We start from the raw sequence: 19,428 nt of genomic DNA, 5'->3' as shown, positions 1-19,428 counted from the left end.
TTTCTAGCTCTCCGTTTCTCTCCCATCCTCTCTGTAAAAAATCAATAAAATATATTTTTTTTAAAAAAAGAAAGAAACAAAGGGTTTGAGAAAACAGAGAGAAATTTAGAGACATGCAGCTGAGAGTTGCTCTCACCCTCAGTGCTATTGCCATTTGAGGCTGGATAATTCTCTGTTGGGGCTGTCCTGTGTATTGTAGGATGTTTATAGTATCCCTGGCGTCTACCTTGATGTCCATGGTTCTCCACTCAGTTGTGACAATCAAAAATGTCTCCAGCCCTGGCTGGTGTGGCTCAGTTGGTTGGGCATCGTCTTGTGCACCAAAAGGTTGCCAGCTCAATTCCCGGTCAGGGCACATGCTCGGGTTTTAGGCTCCATTCCCTCGTGCAGGAGGTAGCCGATTGATGTTTCTCTCTCTCTCCCTCTCCCTTCCTCTCTTTTTAAATCATCAACAAAACTATTTTTAAAAAAAATATCCCCAGAAATCACCAAATGTTCCTTAAAGAGCAATTGCTGTCAGTTGAGCTCCATCTCCTTACAGGTGAGAAATCCAAGGTCAAAGTAGTCGATGAGAATAGAAACGAAACATATGGCCTTGGCCACTTGATCACGCCTCAAATCTGAACAAATTTTGGCGGGGCCTACTGTCAGATAATATGCCATCTCTGGGATCCTAGGAACACACCTCCAATGTACTTACCACTCTGGGCCAGTGTGGGCTCCTTGCGGCCAGGACTGTCTGCCCACCTGTGTATGCCCACGGCCTGGCCCAACCTGAGCACTCAGAGATTGAAAGAAGAAATGAATGAGTGGTAGTTTTCAGCCACAAAGTGCGTTGGTGAATTTGACCTTTGCCGGAAAGCAGACACAGAACAAATTCAGGAACATCTTGAAAAATTACTTTGTTGACTTTACCAAGGCATTTGATAACATCGGTGAGCTTAGACTTCTGCTCCAACAGCCGTTCTGCAGGTTTGTCTGCTCCAGGAAATTCTCAAATAGTTTAAGGTCACTCTGTAACAGGTTTGTTTGTCTCGTCATGTCAGAATTGCGAACTATATCAGTAGAGTGCATTGGGGTTCTTTTAAAAGGCCTCATGTTGCTCACATGTGATTCACCATGTTTGAGAATGTCACTGAGATCCTAAAAGCCAGCATTTTGAGACTCTGGCCTCTAACCCTGTGGGACATTTTTCTAGCTCATTGTCAGTGCTCCAGGAAATCTTCTGAAACCACGGAAGAGTAGTAATGACTAACAATACGGACTTACTAAACGCGGAACACCATTCCAAGCTGTTCTACAACTTTTAATTCGTTTCGTCTTGTGAGGTGGGGGTTTTGATGCTGCTGTTATTATATTTTTTTCCCCATTTTACCAAAAAAAGAAACTAAGTTACAGAAAGGTGTGGTAACTTGCCCAAAGTTATACAGCTAGTAAGGGGCAGAGCCAGGACTTGGATCTCTATGGAACTCATGTGTTTAACCATTACACTTTCTCACCTCGGGCATGCTTTTCTGAATCCTAATGTTATAAATATTCGGCATCTCAATTTCTATAATAATGTGTACTAGAAATTTTATAAATTGAATTTTCTACCTTGTTATATTGTAAATCAGCCCATAATGGTGTGCATGGAGGGCATGGAATGTTTAAAGCAAAGTTCCTGTCTTCAGAGAATTTACCATCTAATTGAAGATATGTACATGAGTAAAAGCAACAGAGTAGAAAGAACAGGGTTAGGGATCAGATCCAGTGAGTGTGAGTAGCCAGTGCTACCATTTATTATTCATATCACTTACCCAAGACTCTGTTCATCTGCAAAATGGGAATAATAATCCTTACCTCATTCACAAATTTGTTCTAAGGATCAAATGAGATAGGTTATTTTGAAAGTGTATTGAAAAATGAATTTAGGAGTAATTTAAGAGTTGATGAGAATGTAAACGACTTTGCTGTGACGTAATAGCTATCATACCAGAGGCGCATACAAATATACTGTGGTTATTCATTCTTCCTGGGAGAATTGGAGAAGGGCTCACAGAGACCATGATATGTGAACTAGACTCTGAAGGGTGAGCTAATATTTTCCAGGAGGAGAAGAAGAGAAAGAGCAAAGGCCAGGAGCAGAGACATGCAGCTCAGAGTTGTTTAGAGACATGCAGGACTGCAGACTGAGGGGTCCCGGGTTCGGTTCCGGTCAGGGGCATGTGCCTTGTTGCGGGCGCGTGGAGGCCGAGAAAGATGAGTGCAGCATTTTAGAGAACTGTGTGGTGCACTCAGAGCACAGGGCCCTTGAAGAGAGTTGGGGAGGGAAAGGCTTAAATCAAAAGCTGGAAAATTATTTGGGCAAAATTTTGCTGCATAGAGGTGTTTCAACCTCATCTTCTAGGCCAGGAATGGAAAATACACTTTATTTTTTATGGCAGCCTCATGGCATGGGACATTATTTGGGGGGGGATTCTGAGGCCAAAATTGAGCCCTGACAGGATCCGTGTGCTTTGGGCCCGGAGGATGTTACCTCTGCTCTGGGTATCGAGAAATTCCAGGTGTTGTCCAGCGGCTCTAAGACCTGTGCTTGGCCTCAGAAGATGCCTATCGCTAGGGTACAGGACACTGATAAACTAATAAAAAAGTAGTGAGAGGTGACTCAGCCTGGGTTCCATAATCCGACAGCCTGGAAATGAATCCTTCCTGCCACCCCTGCGACCTGAAGCAAGTGGCCTGACTTCTTGCAAACACACTTTCCTCAAAGTGGGAAAAATAATAGTACCAACTGCATAGAGTTGTTAAAATACTGAAATAAAGTAATCCGTATGAAGCCCTAAGCACATTGCCTAGAATAATTAGTGTATAGTTGCTGTTGCGGCTAATAATAATATCTCACATACAGCTTAAGCAAAAGGGGTCCCTAGGGCACTGGTAGAGTTCAATCTTCTCTATGTCTGATACCTACCACTGTCTAGCAGTTCATTTTTTACGTTTCATCACTGGAAAAAAATTCTTGCAGAATTAAAGTTGAGTGCAAGTAAATTCTCCATATTTTATCTTATTCATATAGTTTAGATCTCTCTGTGTTAGAAGCATTCTTAACATGTTGGGTGAGCAGGGTTGGTCTTGAAGTAGAGGATCTGGCAGACATACAGCCAAAGGAGGTTATATGCAAGGTCTCTAGGTGGTAGTAATCTTTCCCAGCTTAAAGGGGTTCATCTTTTTACCTGAGCCCTCGGTTCCTATATTTTCATTTTAATATATATTTTCATTATAAAGGGTTGTGACCCAGGAGGCCACAAGAGTGTACTCTGGTCCACATAGAGGAAATCTGACATTTGTGTGGGTGTTAAAAAGGCAGAGATGCCCAGCTGGCATGGCTCAGTGGTTAAGCATCAACTATGAACAAGGAGTTCATGGTTCAATTCCTTGTCAGGGCACATACCCGGGTTGCAGGCTTGATCCCCAGTGTGGGGCATGCAGGAGGCAACCAATCAATGATTCTCTCTCATCATTGATGTTTCTATCTCTCCCTCTCCTTTCTCCTCTGAAATCAATAAAAATATATATATTTTAAATGTATGAGAGACAATGTATTCTCTTAATCAGATGTTCCTAGTCTGTACCAACTACCAGACTGCAGATTTGGGGAGAATGGACTTATACGATGCATGACAATTGTTATTAGCACAAATGAAGACTTGGAGAGACAGTAGGAAGGGCCCAAAAGAGAACAATGTCTTGATGCAGTTTTACAAAGAAAAGAATTTAGCTGTAACTGATCTGATTTTTCAAATGATTAGCTTCTGGTTTTATTACCTACAGTTGGTATCTCACTAGTTATGTTTTGCTTCTAACGTTTGTTTACTTCTGAATTTTATATTAATGTGTTAAATTATATGCAATAACCAACATAGTATGATTGGATTGTTTCTTATTAATAAATCTTCCTTGTATGCATTCAGTTACGGCTTTCCCATAGAACTGAATGCCACAAGTCAATGAAATTTGGGCAGGGCTTCTATAATAACTGACCTAGATCTTGAGAAAGAAAACAGGCAGGAGTGAAAATACTAGATTGTGAGGAATGTAGGGATTAAGGGAACCTGAGCTTTAGAACTGGACAGACCTGTGCTGGAGAAGGAGAGAAGTTGGAGTTTTGGAAAGATTAAAGATTTGTGCTGAGGCTTTCAGAGTGAGATGAAATGTAATAGTGAACATCAAATGGGAAGGGAAAACTTGGGAAAGGAAAGGAGTCAAGAGGCAAGGACTGGGTCACAGAGGGGACTGAAAACAAAGATGCTGGAATGGTTCAGGGATGGGTGCAGGATTAGCTGAGGTGGAGTCAGGAGTGACAGAGCCAGTTTGGCAGAGGAAATGCAAATGAAGTTGTGGCGCAAGAAAGTGAAGGTGTGGGAGTGGATAATTCCCCCAAGGTTATGAGGACAAATTAAGCTTGAAAGTAGGGCAGTGATGGGTTTGATGAAATCAAAATAAACATTTGCTAGTAAAGAAAGCAACGTTAGCTCTACATCATTCTCCTAAATCCCGTAAAGCTAGCAATGATTTTTGAAAAATTTTACAAGGTCATACTTTTCAGCACCTGGGTTTCCAAACTATGAATCAGCATCTTGTGTCTTTCTGGTAGGGTCTACCATTCTAAGTGAACTCTTTGGATAAAAGTACTCCCTCCCCTGCCACATCCATCAAGTTCTTTAAAAAAAAAAATAGTTTATTGATTTTTAGAGAGAGAGGAAGGGAGAGAGAGAGAGAGAGAGAGATCCATACATTGATGTGAGAGCTACTGAGCTACAGAGGCATGGGCAAGTTCACAAAATTTTTTTTTAATTTAATTTAATGTCACCTTTTGTCCCCTCCATGCCCTCTGCCACCGCCACCCACCTCCCACCCCAGAAATCACCACACTGTTGTCCATGTCTATGAGTTCTCTTTTTTTCTTTTTTGCTCCATCCCTTCTCCCTTCCCCCAACTGATCCACCACCACCACCACCACCACCACCACCACCAGAGCTGTCTGCCAGTTTTCTCTGAGTCTGTCTCTATTTTGCTTGGTAGTTCAGTTTGTTCATTAGATTCCACATATGAGTGAAATCATATATATGATACTTGTCTTTCTCTGACTGGCTTATTTCACTTAGCATAATGCTCTCCAGGTCCATCTGTGCTATCCCAAAGGGTAGCATTTTCTTCCTTTTTACAGCAGAGTAGTATTCCATTGTGTAAATGTATCACAGCTGTTTCATCCACTCATCTACAAATCTTGGCTTTTGTAAATAACACTGAAATGAACACAGGGATACATATATCCTTTCAAACTAGTGTTTTGGGTTCCTTCAAATAAATTCCCAGAAGTGTAATCACTGAGTCATAAGGCAGCTCCATTTTTATTTTATTTTTATTATTTTTTGTTAATCCTCACCTGAGGATATTTTCCCATTAGGTTTGAAAGAGAGTGGAAGGGAGAGAGGGAGGGAGGTAAGGAGGGAGGGGAGAGAGAGAGAGAGAGAGACACCAATGTGTGAGACAGAGACACATCAATTGGTCGCCTCCCCCACATGCCCGGACCTGGGCCAGGGATCAGACCTGCAACCCAGGTACATGCCCTTGACCAGGTATCGAACCTGTGACCCTTCAGTGCAGGGACCGTCATTTTAACCACTGAGCCACACTGGCCAGGGCTCCATTTTTAACTTTTTGAGGTAACTCCATACTGCTTTCCACAGTGGCTGCACCAATCCGCATTCCCACCAGCAGTGCAAGGATGTGGAGAAAAGGGAAGTTCACAAATCTTAAGGTCTACTTCAAGCTTCAGCTAACCATCTCTTGATAGAATAGGTACAGTGTTAAGAAATCTAAAATTCTAGCCATTGGGGCCATGGAGACAATGCTCCCAACTTAAGAGAGTTCAATTTCTTTCCTGTTTTTCAAGAATTTCCCTAAGGTTTGTATGGTGCTGTTTAAGTTTATAGGAGTTTTTGACAGAGAAAGACTCAATATCTTGCCTGAAGACTCATAGTAAAAAGAATTGACATAGGTAAGGAGAAGTTTGTGATCACTTGAAAATGATAGAAACAACAAAACACTATTAAGTTGAGGAACAAATGTTAGAAAAATTGATGGCAGTCCTTAGAGTAGTACTCTTAAGCAATGAAAATTTCTGTGGGAATATGTGAGTATTCTCTCTACAGAAGTTCCAGAAATAATATTGCATTTTCTATTTTAAAATTAGCAGGCAAAACGATACAGTTCACCTCTGGAAAACCACCCAGTGAACAGTGCATTTGCGCCCAGGCCAGCAGGCATGAGGGAGGGAAGCAGTGTGCCCCCGTGGGGTGCTTCTGTGCTAGACAACGAGTTTTTCCGAGGTAAGTCTATGCATTAAATCCTCTTTGCAACTCCCTAAACTAAAGCAAATAATTACAGTTTGTATGAAAACCCTCAAAACATATCAAACTCTACTTTATTTTTGAAATCCTCTTGTTTACCTTACTTAAAGAGAGGATGCTGTTATATGTTATTAACACAAATATTAAAGACTCTTAAGTTTAAATATAATCTAAGCAAATATTCTCAGACCAAGGCTGATAAATCTATGGAATGGTCATAATGTTTAATATTTAACCTCAGTTGAAAAGGAAATGCACCTTTAGGAAATGTATCTATAAAGTTTACTGTTCTTAGTGAGCTTTTATTGTTACTGATTAGGACCTACCTAAATGCACTGTGATGAAATCTAATTGTTGTTAAACAGTTAACCTTGTACGATAGATAGCAATAAAGAAAGAGATTCCAAAAGTACAACACACGCATGGATGTTATTATTATGTGAATATAGCTCACATTTACATAGGTTATTCTGTATCAAAAGAAGCCTGGCCATTGGAAAAGTAACTCTGAAGTCATCCCCCAGCTTCACTTGCAGAACTAAATTCAATTTGCAAGGGCAGTGACATCACCTAGGCCCTGTAGTTGGGACAGGTGAGGGGGTCAGTGAGAGGCACCCAGCTGACTGGCAACCGGGGGACCCCTTTTAGTAACATGGTTCCCGGCAGAGAACCTGCTTCCGAGGAAAGAGACCCAGAGGAAAATCTCTGTTTCAGAAAAGGGTTTTGCTGGTAGAGGAGAGCAATGGTATATGAAATGGAAAAAATGACTTGGCCTCTCTGGAAATAAAGAGGAGAAGCAGAACAGGATTTATTTTTTATTTTTTATTTTTTAACCTCAAGAGTAGTTAGTAAAACACCATTGTTAATTTGGGATTCTATGGGGATGTAAGGAGTGGTTCCCTCTGAGGAGGATTCCAGGTGGTTTTACCTCTTTCGTTATTCTTTCCTGTATGTTCTGTTATAACCACTGTTATGCCCAGATTTCAAGATCCCCAATAGACCAACAGGGAGCCAGCCGTGTCCGATGCAAAAGCAGAGAGTCTTTATTATCACAAACCCGGGTTTGGCTCCCAGCCTCTACCAACGCAGCGGCGAGACGAGAGTGCCACCCCCATGGGAAAAAGGGGTTTTTAATAGGGGGGTGGAGTGAGGGGAGGAGAGATGACTGTGGGCCCTGCCGATTGGCCAGGTGCAAGTCGGGTCTTGTTACACAGGATGTGGTCATATCTATGGCATGCACGTCCCTTGATTGTCATTGGTTAGTTTAAAGAAATCCTGGGCGTGGCTAGCAGAGGCTTGGGCTTCTGGGAAGAAGCTGCTTGCTGAGCACACGGCTGCCCAAAAATGGAGGATACGGGGCAAGATGGAGGGCGTAGCCCTCGCCCTTTCACCACATATTGCTTTTATAGTCAGCAAAAGACTTTATTTCAGGAAAGAAAAATTATGAACAGCTTAAAGGGGAGAATAGCAATCAAGGAGATTTTATTATAATTATTTTAAAGGCAGATTATTGTTACTCATTACATAGTTTTGGTTTTGTGTTATTGTTGTTTTTGGAGCATTTCCTTTTTTGCCCCACCTATAGTTTGGCATTGCTTGATTATTTTATTTGTGGATATGTGGGATAAATGATTTCAGAGATGAGATAATTTTTTTTTTTCATTAAAGCACTGACAGGATGATTCCCTGAGGAATTCCTTAGTTACAGATCATTAAGGCTCAAGATCAGTTCTTCTACTGGCTGTGCAAACTTAATAGCACCAACTTACAAATAATATAGGGTAGGGGTAATCCAGAACAGAGGCCAAAAACCCCTTCAGCACCTGCCCTAATTGACATGTCACAAGTACATCACACTTACATTCACTCAGATACTGATATGCCTCGCTTTCCCTATCATTGAAGAGTCAAAATCAAATGTTTTGATAACAAGTAATTTTAAATAACCGAGGAGAGTGCACCATTTTATGTAACTCAGAATGAAAGATTTCTGTAAAAACGCCTTAGCAATTTAAATAATCCCCTAACTTGTTTCTCATAAAGATTTTATCTTCTTGAATGAACATTTCTTCAATAAAGGTGTCATCGACTTATAGTCATTGTAACATGAATATGGTAAAATTATATCTACTACAATGTGGGCTTTAGGGAATCTTAAAACTTTAGAAGATTATGGTCCTATTTAAATTCTAACAGGTTTTTATTGAGAAAAAGATGTCAAATATGATTAAATAAACACAATTCAAAGAGAAACCAACTGCAAATACCCTGTGACTGGTCTGAGCACAGAGATGTGGACCTAGGAAGCCCGAGCACTGGTCTGGGGTTGGCCTCGGTCAGTGATGGCGAACCTTTTGAGCTCGGCGTGTCAGCATTTTGAAAAACCCTAACTTAACTCTGGTGCCGTGTCACATATAGAAATTTTTTTGATATTTGCAACCATAGTAAAACAAAGACACATTTTTGATATTTATTTTATATATTTAAATGCCATTTAACAAAGAAAAATCAACCAAAAAAATGAGTTCGCGTGTCACCTCTGACACGTGTGTCATAGGTTCGCCATCACTGGCCTAGGTCCTTGGCATGAGAAGGTCACTAGGTCCTAACTTGGACACCATTCTCTGACCTTGCTACTGAGAGAAAGGTAAACATTGTTTGACAGTGGCCATTCCCAACCTTGTAACATTGTGAGCTCATAGTGAAATCATCTCTATAATCCATTAAAAGAAATAGTGAAAAGTGAACTTTTACGGCACTGAGGTGGCCTTGCACAGCGGTTGCGTGTATGACCTCTGGAGACAGACTGCCTGTATCCATGTACTTACTAGCTGTGTGACCTTAGCAACTTACCTCATCTCTTTGTGCCTCCGTTTCCTCATTTTTAAAACAAGACTAGTAATAATACCAAATCTTATAAGGTTAGGTGTGGATTTAATGAGTTAATAAATTTAAGTGCTTAGAATTGTGCATGACACATAGGAAGTGCTATCTTAAAGGAGTGCTAATGGGCCTTATAAATAAGTGGAACTACAAAAATCGATGTTTCTCTCTCTCCCCCTTCCTCTCTCTCTAAAATCAACCAATAAATTTTTTTCAATAAGCGAGTACTAATAGGTCTTAATTTTTCCAGGAAAAACAATCTACCATTAGCAAATCATTTAACAATATTGTATAGAACTTTAAATTTTATGAATTGCTCAAATCCATCCAAGTAAGTATGTTTATAAATTAGGTGTTAAACTTTTGGTGGTAATACTGTTTTCTTAATGTAGAACTGAGAAATCACATGTTGTTTACAGACTCATTTCTATTACAATCCTCTGAGGTAAACATGGCTGTAAATACTTTAGCCACTTAGTGACACAAAAGAAGTACTAAAAGAAGCCACGGTTAAAACCTGTCATTTGGGGAAATGTAGCTTTATGTCCATTAAGGCATTATGGAAGGTTAACTTTGAAAAAGTATGAAAAAGAAACTTTCATTACAGCTTTGTAAAAGTCAGACTATTGTAAAATTATAATCAAAATTAATGTCATCACATCTATGATAATATGATAAACATAAAATTATTATGTTTCTTCAAGAGGGGCCCCAACATAAGCTAAAATGTTATACCAAAATGTCACTCATATTCTCCTTTCAGTTTTAGATGACTTGGATAGCACCCTGGCTCAGGAGCAGTCTTCAAGCTCAGTGAATTCAAGAACGCCTCTCAACTATGGACCAAGAACACAGTTCAGTCATTTTTACTCCAGTGGGAACCAACATGGAAATACCACAGGAAGGCACAAAAACCACGCTAATGAAACTTCTAATATGTCTGTCTATGACATCCTCAGACCAGGAGCCCCTAGAGAAGGATTTAGAACCTTTTCTCCTAGAACAAGGACCATTTATGATATGTACAGAACAAGGGAGCCCCGAGTTTTAAAAGAAGATTATGCGCAAAAGAATGCTTTCGGCAGTACTTCTCTGTGTTTTGACAGCAGGCAACGATTAGCCTCACCAGCCACAGGGCGTTTCTCAACAAGAAGCATACATTTTCCAGCCACTACTCAGAACAAGAGTGGGTTTATGCCACCAAGCCACCAGCAGAGCCCAAAGAGAACTCCTTTATCATCCATCATATGGAATAGATCAGATTCTTCTGGAGAGAGGCCGAACCAGGAAGAGTTCCTGAGGGCACCATCACCAATGGAAATTGACCCTGCCGACCAGTATATGTATCCCAGGTGTTTTCAGGAGACTAGGAGATATGAATTTTATCGTTCACAGAATATTTACCAGAATGTAAGTTTAAATTCCCCCATGGATCGCACAGTGAGTCCTGACCCGTTTGAGAACTCAGAGAACATGCCATTCTACCGTCAAGACAACCCATTTGCGAGGTCTTTTTTTAGCAATACCTTTGGACGAAGCAGGCAACAGAGATTTAGACAAAGTCCTTTCGGGGGCCAACAGGAAGAACATGCTCCCTGGTCTGGCTTTCGTCAAAGTAGGAAACCTTTCACTTCTGACAGAGACTTTGAAATGACTTCCCCTGAGGCAAACTGTGCATCAGCTGGCCACGGCCATAATGTTTCTTCCCAACACTGGGCATCATTTTCACCTAGCTACAGAACAGATATTTCCAGAGACCAAGAAGAGCCATATCCCTGGCAGTTTGATCCTCAGACGTCTACTCTGGAGAGCATGGAGGTGTCACAAGGTAATGGAAACCAGAGGACTCATTTTGGCACACCAAATATGTGCTCCATGGTGGGTTCAAACTATCACATCAAATCTAGGGGGTTAGGATGTCAACAGGACAGTTCTCCTGTAGAAGTACATGGAAACAAAGAACCTTACTCATTTGGAACTGCTCCGACTCTGGCATCCTCATTCAGAAGTTCTTTCCCCCAGATTTCCGATGACAAAGGGAATCGTCAGGGTCCCAATGTTCAGAATCCCACGGTCACTTGGCAGAAAAGTAAGCCTGCCTCTCTTCTAATAAGAAGCTACACAGAAGTCACTGTGACCAACAGCGATTCAGTTGATTCCCCACCTCTTACTCAAAGCCAACCCAATATCTTGGCCTCAGAAGTGAATGATGAGCAAGACTTGAATGGATCTATTTTGGAAAAAGACAAACAACTAAACAAGATGGACCAGACAAACACAACAAGTGAAAAGCCCCAACCAGAGACAGTAATCTCTAATCCTTTAGCTGATTTTCAAAGTCCCCTCTCCCGAGACTCTGCCAAAACCAATGGACTTGTTTTTAATGCATCGACCACAAAAAGTTCAAAAAAGTCACCCCAAGTCATTTCTGGGAAAGATGTCTCCAAAATGCATATATCACAGGGAGGTAAGGCCAATGAACCAAAGGAAGATCAGAGTTACACTGAAAACAGAAAACTTGGCCCAGCAACTTTCTTTCCTTTCATTCAAGAGAGCAGAATACCATCATTGACTCCCAGCCCAAGTGAAGGTGGCCTCCAGGAGTTAACAGTAAGTAATGAAGCTATTTCAAGTACTATTGAAAGTAGCCACTGGAGCTCTGAATCTACTGGTAATCAAAATACACAGTCACCAGAAATGTCTGCTATTTTAGATACCAAGGAAGAACAATGTACCAAAACGCATTCCACCAATGGTAGCAAGTCAACTGCGGGCCACAGTATCCCACGTGATTCTTTAGGTCTGCCATCAGGTACAGCACCAGATTCTTCGCCATCAAATAATGGTTTCCTTGGTGCTCTGATAGTTCCTTCTACTACAGTGTTCTCTGGGAAAAGCCTTTCAGGCAAAGATCCATCTTTGAGAGAAAAAGAAAATGAAGACAATAATAGCAAGCATGAAAATAATCCGTTTACCTTGAGCCCTTCAGAAAATGAAAGCAGAGATGCTAGTTTTGTGCCTATCCATCACAGAGTGGTTGATGTCAAACCCCATTCACATTCTCCTGTCAGGGCTGGAAGGGGAAAAGGAAAAGTAAGACGGCGTATATCCTATCTTGAAAAGTTGAGCAAAACAGAAAGTAAATCAGCACCCACAAGTGGCAGCAGTAGCCTCATGGAGGTGAATCCAAGTGATCCCAAGGCTCCTGAGCTCCACACAATTTACTGTAGCTTACCAAGAACAGCAGACAGTTTCCCCATTAACAGCAGGAAGTCAGAAAGTAAGATAATGGCTCCTTCATTTAGGAATAAGCAACTTCCACGCCAATCTGAAACTGATGTAGAGGATCCAATAGGGAGAAACACATCAAACAAGTTCAGCCCCAGTTCTTCTGAGTCAGAAATCAGCTGTTCCAAAGTAGTTTCAGACTCGGCCTCAGCTGGGCCTAAAGCCACAGAGAGGATGACAAACACTGGGCCTGCTTTCATTAGAAAAGGACCCCTTCCATTCCTCATCAAGAGGGCTGTGTCATGTCCTTTAGGGGTACCATATGCCTCCCTTGGGAAAGATGAGAGAGAAAAATGCTTGATCACAGACATGGATGCTTCTGCTATAACACTACAACCTTGGGAGAAAACCTTGAACCCTCTGGAAAGTGACTCATCTGTTAGGGATTGTTCTTTAACCAAAAGACACCACGGAAAGGAACACTGTCAAGAATGCATTGAAAAGGATGGTAAAATTGTTGCCTCCAAGACAGGTACATTTTCCCTTTCAAATGAAGACCCTTTACCCCTTTCTTCGGCTATGTCAGGGGGAAAAAGTGGGAAAACATTACATAAAGTTAAGACTACGAGCATGTTTTCTGTTTCTGGTGATGAAGAGAATGTAAAGTGTCTTGAGATCGTGTCAATATATTACACTCTACCAAGGAAACACAGCAAAAAATTCTGTAGCCTCCTCCAAAAGTATACTGAAAATATTGACTCACTTACAGAATCAACTAAAGTGGCATCTGAAACATTCCCTGATACTTTAGAAAAAGAGAAACTGAATCATTCTGCACAAGAGCAGTCAGGAACAACTTCATCTGAAGACCTAAAGTCTCAGGAAAACAGCAGTTGCCTTTCTCACAACACTGAGAATGAGACTGTTTTACAATTACCAAGTATTGGGCCCTCAGAACCCACACTACAGGAAATGGCTTCTATTGAGGCAGATGTTTCTCTTCATAAAGGAGAATCTAAAACTAGAGAAACTACCCCAGATAACTTAGCTAAAACACCTCTAGGTGATTCACAAAGCAAGAAAAAGAGGGGGGGAAAGTTGCAAAGTGAAACCCTGCATACTTCATCAATGCTTCAGGGGGAAAAAGTCACAGAAGAGAAATCTGAAAATTGTCAGCACTCCATTAAATCTGCTAATCCTCCAGCCCATTCAGAAGGGAACGTTGAAAATCTGAAAACCAGAAGTAGTTCTGGGGGGTGTGCAGGTGGTGGTGTAGCCATCACAACTACTGGAAGCGCAAAGTGTCTTCAGAAAGTCAGCACGGGAATCGCTAAAGATGACCGCTCCGATGGATTGCAGCCTAGGAAAGTCAGAGGAGCAGATTTCCAAAGAAAGACGGATAAAGCACTTTCTGACTCAGAAAGCCAAGTCTTTGCTCTTACGCCAGCTTTGCATAAACTACATCTTGATGAGGAGACTTGTTCAGGTGAACGAGATTTGGATAGTTTGCAGTCGGAACCCAAAGAACTACCTCAAAGAAGTCAGGAGGTAACTCTGACAAAGAAGGGGAAGGCTAAAGATGAAACACAGGGGTTGGCATGGGATCAACTCTCACTTCCTGCAGGAAGCAATAAAGACAAAACCAGTTTGGATGACCTAGAAAAGGGGAAAAGCAGATCTTCCGTTAAACACAGATTGGCGGCCATGTCCAAAGCAAGCAGAAAATTTCCAGCTAAAGATGTAAGCCCCAGAAGACATATAGCTACTATCTTCCCCCCAGGTGAGAACAGCTCTGGTTTCGGTGGTTTATCTCTTGGCACACCAGACTGCAACCCAGTGTCCCCTGAGCCTACCCCAAAGTCCACAGAATCTACAGATGAAAACAAGTTGAATCATGATGGAATGGATGTGAGGAAATCTGAGGACCCTTTCCAGATTACTATGATACCCAACAGAGAAGCTTCCACACACTTAAGCAATCAGAAGTCTAGCAGCATTTCACAACCACGTCTGGATGAGTTTAGAAATATCTCAGAATCACCACCAAAGCATGAGAATTCTAAAGATGTAACAGTAGTTCAGAGTTTGGAAAGAGAGTCAGGTACCCTGGCCCAACCCACCTTCACCAGCCTCAGCGAAGTCGATTTCTCCAGCCATTCGAGGAGGCTGACCCCTCGTCTACCATTGGAGCCTGCGGAGAAATCTACAGTGAGCATCCCGCTGGCCATGTGTCAGCAACAACAAAGGAGCACTGCATCTCAGGAGTGGGAACCTGAACCACACCCCTATCGTTCAAAGAGTTTAAAAAATATCCATGTGCACGGCAATCTGCTACGCCAAAGTCATCCTCCGAAAGCCAGGGAGCGCCATTTTTCTGAAAGCACTTCTATTGACAATGCCCTGAGCCGCCTGACCCTTGGGCACGAATTCCCTAACAACAGTGAGTCCAGTCGAAGATTCAAGTCCTTTTCTGAACTTTCCTCCTGTGATGAAAATGAAAGCTGGGCTTTGCAGAGTGGCAGGGCAGAAACGGGTCCCAAGTCAGCAACATCTATATCCAGGCCTATTGACTATGGGATATTTGGGAAAGAGCAGCAGTTGGCTTTCTTGGAGAATGTAAAGAGGTCACTCACACAAGGAAGGCTCTGGAAACCAAGTTTTCTGAAGAACCCTGGCTTCCTGAAAGATGAAATAGTTCACCCTCCTAACCCCATGGAGTCATCGAGCTCAGATTCTCCTAGCAATCTGACGCCAGAAGGTGGCTTACCTCCAAATGTACCACTTAATATCTATGAAGAGGATCCACTGGACTCAGACTGTGACACAGACACAACCACAGATGATGAGTACTACCTGGATGAAAATGACAAAGAGTCAGAACTGTGAGGCTTTTTTCAATAAAATGCATAACCTTTTCTCCAAAAGCTGATAGTGGAAATTAAGTATAATTGTGTGTGTCTATGGGAAGAACAAATATATAAAAAAAAAGAAAATCTATTTGGGCAGTACCTGCTCTGAAGCAACCCAAATTCTTTTTCTTTTTTCCCTCTACTTCCTGAATTCCACAGCAATCAATTCTCATTTTGAGGGATTCTCTGCTATTTTCTTCCTCTGTATATATCCTTAGCCTTCCTCCCCACACCCAGTTTAGTCTCTAGTTCACTGTTCAATTTTGGCTTTCTGCTCTACTTTCCCCCTGACTTTTTTTTTTTTTTAGACCTTTCATTGTGATTTACAACCCTAATATCCCAAACACATACAAAACTTACTAGTTAGCTAGTTCAACTGCAAAACTCTATTGACCTCCTCTGGCCCACACCCCATATCATGGCATTAAATAAAATGTAGGGATGATGACAGTGGTGTAAATAGTATCATCCTATTTAACTCATCAACATTTAGGAGGTTTAGGGTTTAGGGTTTATTTTCTTTGACAAAGAAAAAAGGAATTTTTATAAGGACTTCCTGTTGTATCCGCGGTGGAGCCAGGGAGGCACATGTCTTGAGTGCTTATTGAGATGATAGATAAGGAGCTGAATTCCTAGGAAGCCAAACAACACTTGTAGGAATTCCTTTGAAATTGTAAGAATTGGCTGAATTCTTAAGAGCTAAATTTTAATTAAGTCAAGGACCTGAGAGGACAGAAGGCTTGGCCACAGAATTTCTGCTTAGGAAAGAAACATAACTGAGTGGTGGAGACAAGTAGACACCCCTTCTTTAGACTGAAATTCCTATTGCAGCTCTCTAAGCAACTGGTTTTTCCCATTTCCATACTACATTTTTCCATTTCTTCATTGCAGGATTGAATCCTTTTTTCCATGTGGGACATTGTAGTCATCAGTTTCCAGTGGTAACCTTGGCCAAGTCCCTAACCTGTGGGATCATTTACCAAACCCTTAGAAAGAACAAGGCAGAGCTTCTGAGGGCTTGTTACTATGATTCTTTCGGTAATTTATCCAACGAAATAACTTCCCATACGCTCTGATAACCTGACTTTCCTAACGCTTTAGTTGCCATGCAGAACTTCAGGGGGATTTCTCTCCTCTTAATCAGAATAAAGATTAATTTGCTAAAACTACAGAAAGCATGCCAACTTAGTACTGTGAAGGTCAACATGAGTGAGCTTATACTTGTTTGCTTTATACTTACTTCTGCACTAGTCTGTTTTATCCATATAAATTAAGGATGATGATAGGTGTTGGTGACCTGTATGGAGATCTGGAACTGATAAAATTCAAGACAGTGCTATATTATCATTATCTTCTTAATCATTGCCTGGCTTAGAAGCAAAATGCTAGGGCAAGTTTATGTTGTTCCCATGCAACTCAAAACTAATGAAGATGTGGTAACTGACTTGAGAGCTAATCCTTAAATCTGTAAATTGTTTTAAACTTCAGGCTCTGACCAATCTTGATCTTAAAGAGACTGATAATAGAATTTCAAATCAACTATTCTATATTTTCTAATTTGAATTTGTATGGTAAAAAATAAATAACATTTAATATTTTGTGTTATGAATGTTTGTAAATTCTACCTTTCCCTTTTTCTATTTATCTGCTTATTTAAGTAAAGTTTTCATAAACCATGACCTATATTTTCTATGTAATTTAAAGATATTCAATTAATATTTTAATATTGATTCTTGACTTTTTTTTAATGACCAGCTTTTGAGTTCTATTTCAGTAAATATCTGAGTCTACATGTATGCTACAAAAGAGGAGATGAAGTTAGCTTATTTTTCACTGAGTTTAGGCTATATTAACATTGAAACAACATTGTTAACATAGGTAAGTTAAGGTGAGGAATCTTTGCACTGGAATCTACTATATCTGGTTTCAAAGGTAACTGATGGTCAGCACTCACTTGCACGATTTGTAATGTTTGCTGTTGGTTTGGCTTAAGAATCAAGAAAACAGAAAATGTATTAAAATAGCACCTTCTATAGTTTTATACTTTTATAAAACACTTCGTTAAAGAAGTACAGAAAATTTCTATGTATTTTAACATAAAAACTACTGCTTTTTAATATCCATTTTTGGTATAGCTGTAGTAATTTATAATAGTAATTTTTATACTTATAAATGGAATAATCCAGGAGGGAGAATCAATACTAATAAGTATCTGGTAAATTATTAACTTGTTTAGATAATGGACTTCTAAAGCCATAAATTTTTAAATGTAAAGTCCATTTAAAATAGGGCCTAATGAGGTTATTTTAATTTTTAGAGACTTTTCACTAAAGAATTTATTCCCTTACATTGTAAATACATTGATGTTAATAAAACTCTAACTGCTCCTAACAAGCTTTTGGCTGATAATAAGCTAATAAAAGTGACTGTAGGAGGTAACTTGGTGCCTGTATTGGAGGTTATGAAAGAAAGTCCACTTAGGTGATGGTGAAGAAGGGAATCAAATTGGAAAAACTGTAAAAGGATGCCAGTGGATTAAAGAGACCTTACTGGTAAGAGTTTATTGTTAATGTTAGTACTGCTCCAGAATATCCCAGTTAGATGTACAGTGTAAATGTGTAAATATTTTATTCTCAAAGCAAGTTTGTGATGTATTACCACTTAGGGGCTCTTTGTAACAGGAACTCCTGTGTCCTGAAACAAATAAGCCTTAAGCACTTTTGTTAAAATGCTGTCAAATAATCCTTTTATATACTTGTTCTCAAACTGTTCTCCAGATGTGAAATGAGACAAAGCACACCTTTAAAACAATACCTGTGTTGAAATAAATGATTTCAATAAATGCACTGTTTGACTTAGTTTTCATTCCCATCCTCAAATGATGATTTTTTAAATGTGAAAGTTTCAGGAAAACTACAAAGGGAAGAGGCACAGTACAAGAGTATTCAAACACATCTTTTTGGTGATTATTGAATATCAACCATATGAGTGGTTTTAAAAAAACAGTGGCCTCTCTCTTCTTCTCTGTGTACCCCAAAACAGACAACCAACAAATGAGATCATTGTACCCAGTTGCCTAACGGAAGAGGAGTGAATAAAGTCTAGCATTTCTCTGAGAGCTCCCACATTTATAGAGGAAGAGGGAGCTGCATGGAGCTGGGTCTTCCTGCCCGGTAGCAATGATGAAAAATAAATAGGTCTTTGTAATGGGAATATAAGACATGCAATGTTAATTCCTGCTCAACTGTAGGGAGCAGCTCTAAAGTTAAGCCTCGGATCAACCTATGGCAGAGCCACAAACAAGTCCCAGCTTAGAGGACAGAGCCCTCTTAGCATAACTAAGTTTGACCGTATGGCCGCCCCCTAGATCCTTCCTAGGTAGCTAATGGGCTGTGGGAGATACAACAAGTGCTGCCAAGACAAGTGAAACTTACAAGAACGTTGTAACTATGTTGACCACTACCTTGTTTTTCTCTGACTATAAAATAAAGCCTCAGCTTGCTGGCTGGATCCTTCTCTGTGGCCTCGTCCAGGCACAGGAGATCCACCGAGCCCCAGCTATATTCTCTTTGTCTGTCTTTTCTTTAACCCTTCACCGCCCCTCCTCAGGCTCACCAAACCCTTGGCTGTGCTGGCACGGCACACTCAACATTGGTAGGTCTGAGGAAATAGACACTAAGCTAAAACCATGCCACAGAATTGAGTTGATATGGAGCTGTTGTCTCTGTTATGACCAGGAAGATGCAGAATCAGGAAGTTGAGTGAGCCAGCATACTGAATCACCATATTCATTTTCCCCAGAAAGCAATAGAAATAAAAGCAATAGTATGTATAGACTTATACAGAAGAATGTTTATTGCTACAATGTTCGATTATAGCAAAAACTGGAAATAAAGTGAATACCTAATAAAAAATGATTGAATATATTTATGGGACATATACATATGTAATATTACCATTAAAAAGCATAAAATAAAACCACATACATTGACTTGGAAGAGTCTGCATGAGTA

The 19,428-nt window shown here is 40.5% G+C and overlaps 1 protein-coding gene across 2 annotated transcripts in view; it reads left to right on the top strand.

The window, feature by feature from the left end:
- The window catches only part of EXPH5 (exophilin 5), a 75,886-nt gene extending 57,628 nt beyond the window's left edge, over positions 1-18,258 (top strand). For both annotated transcript variants that reach the window (XM_014466792.2, XM_014466795.2), the window contains 2 exons: positions 6,239-6,374; positions 10,042-18,258. In XM_014466792.2, coding sequence (XP_014322278.1) covers positions 6,239-6,374; positions 10,042-15,392 — 5,487 coding nt within the window. In that variant the 3' untranslated portion in view covers positions 15,393-18,258. The remainder of the gene's footprint in view (positions 1-6,238; positions 6,375-10,041) is intronic.
- Positions 18,259-19,428: the final 1,170 nt, after the last annotated feature.

The sequence above is a fragment of the Myotis lucifugus genome, unplaced genomic scaffold (genome assembly GCF_000147115.1).
Source record: "Myotis lucifugus unplaced genomic scaffold, Myoluc2.0 scaffold_362, whole genome shotgun sequence".
In the NCBI taxonomy this organism is placed as follows: Eukaryota; Metazoa; Chordata; class Mammalia; order Chiroptera; family Vespertilionidae; genus Myotis; species Myotis lucifugus.
This window is presented reverse-complemented; position numbering and strand designations above follow the sequence as displayed.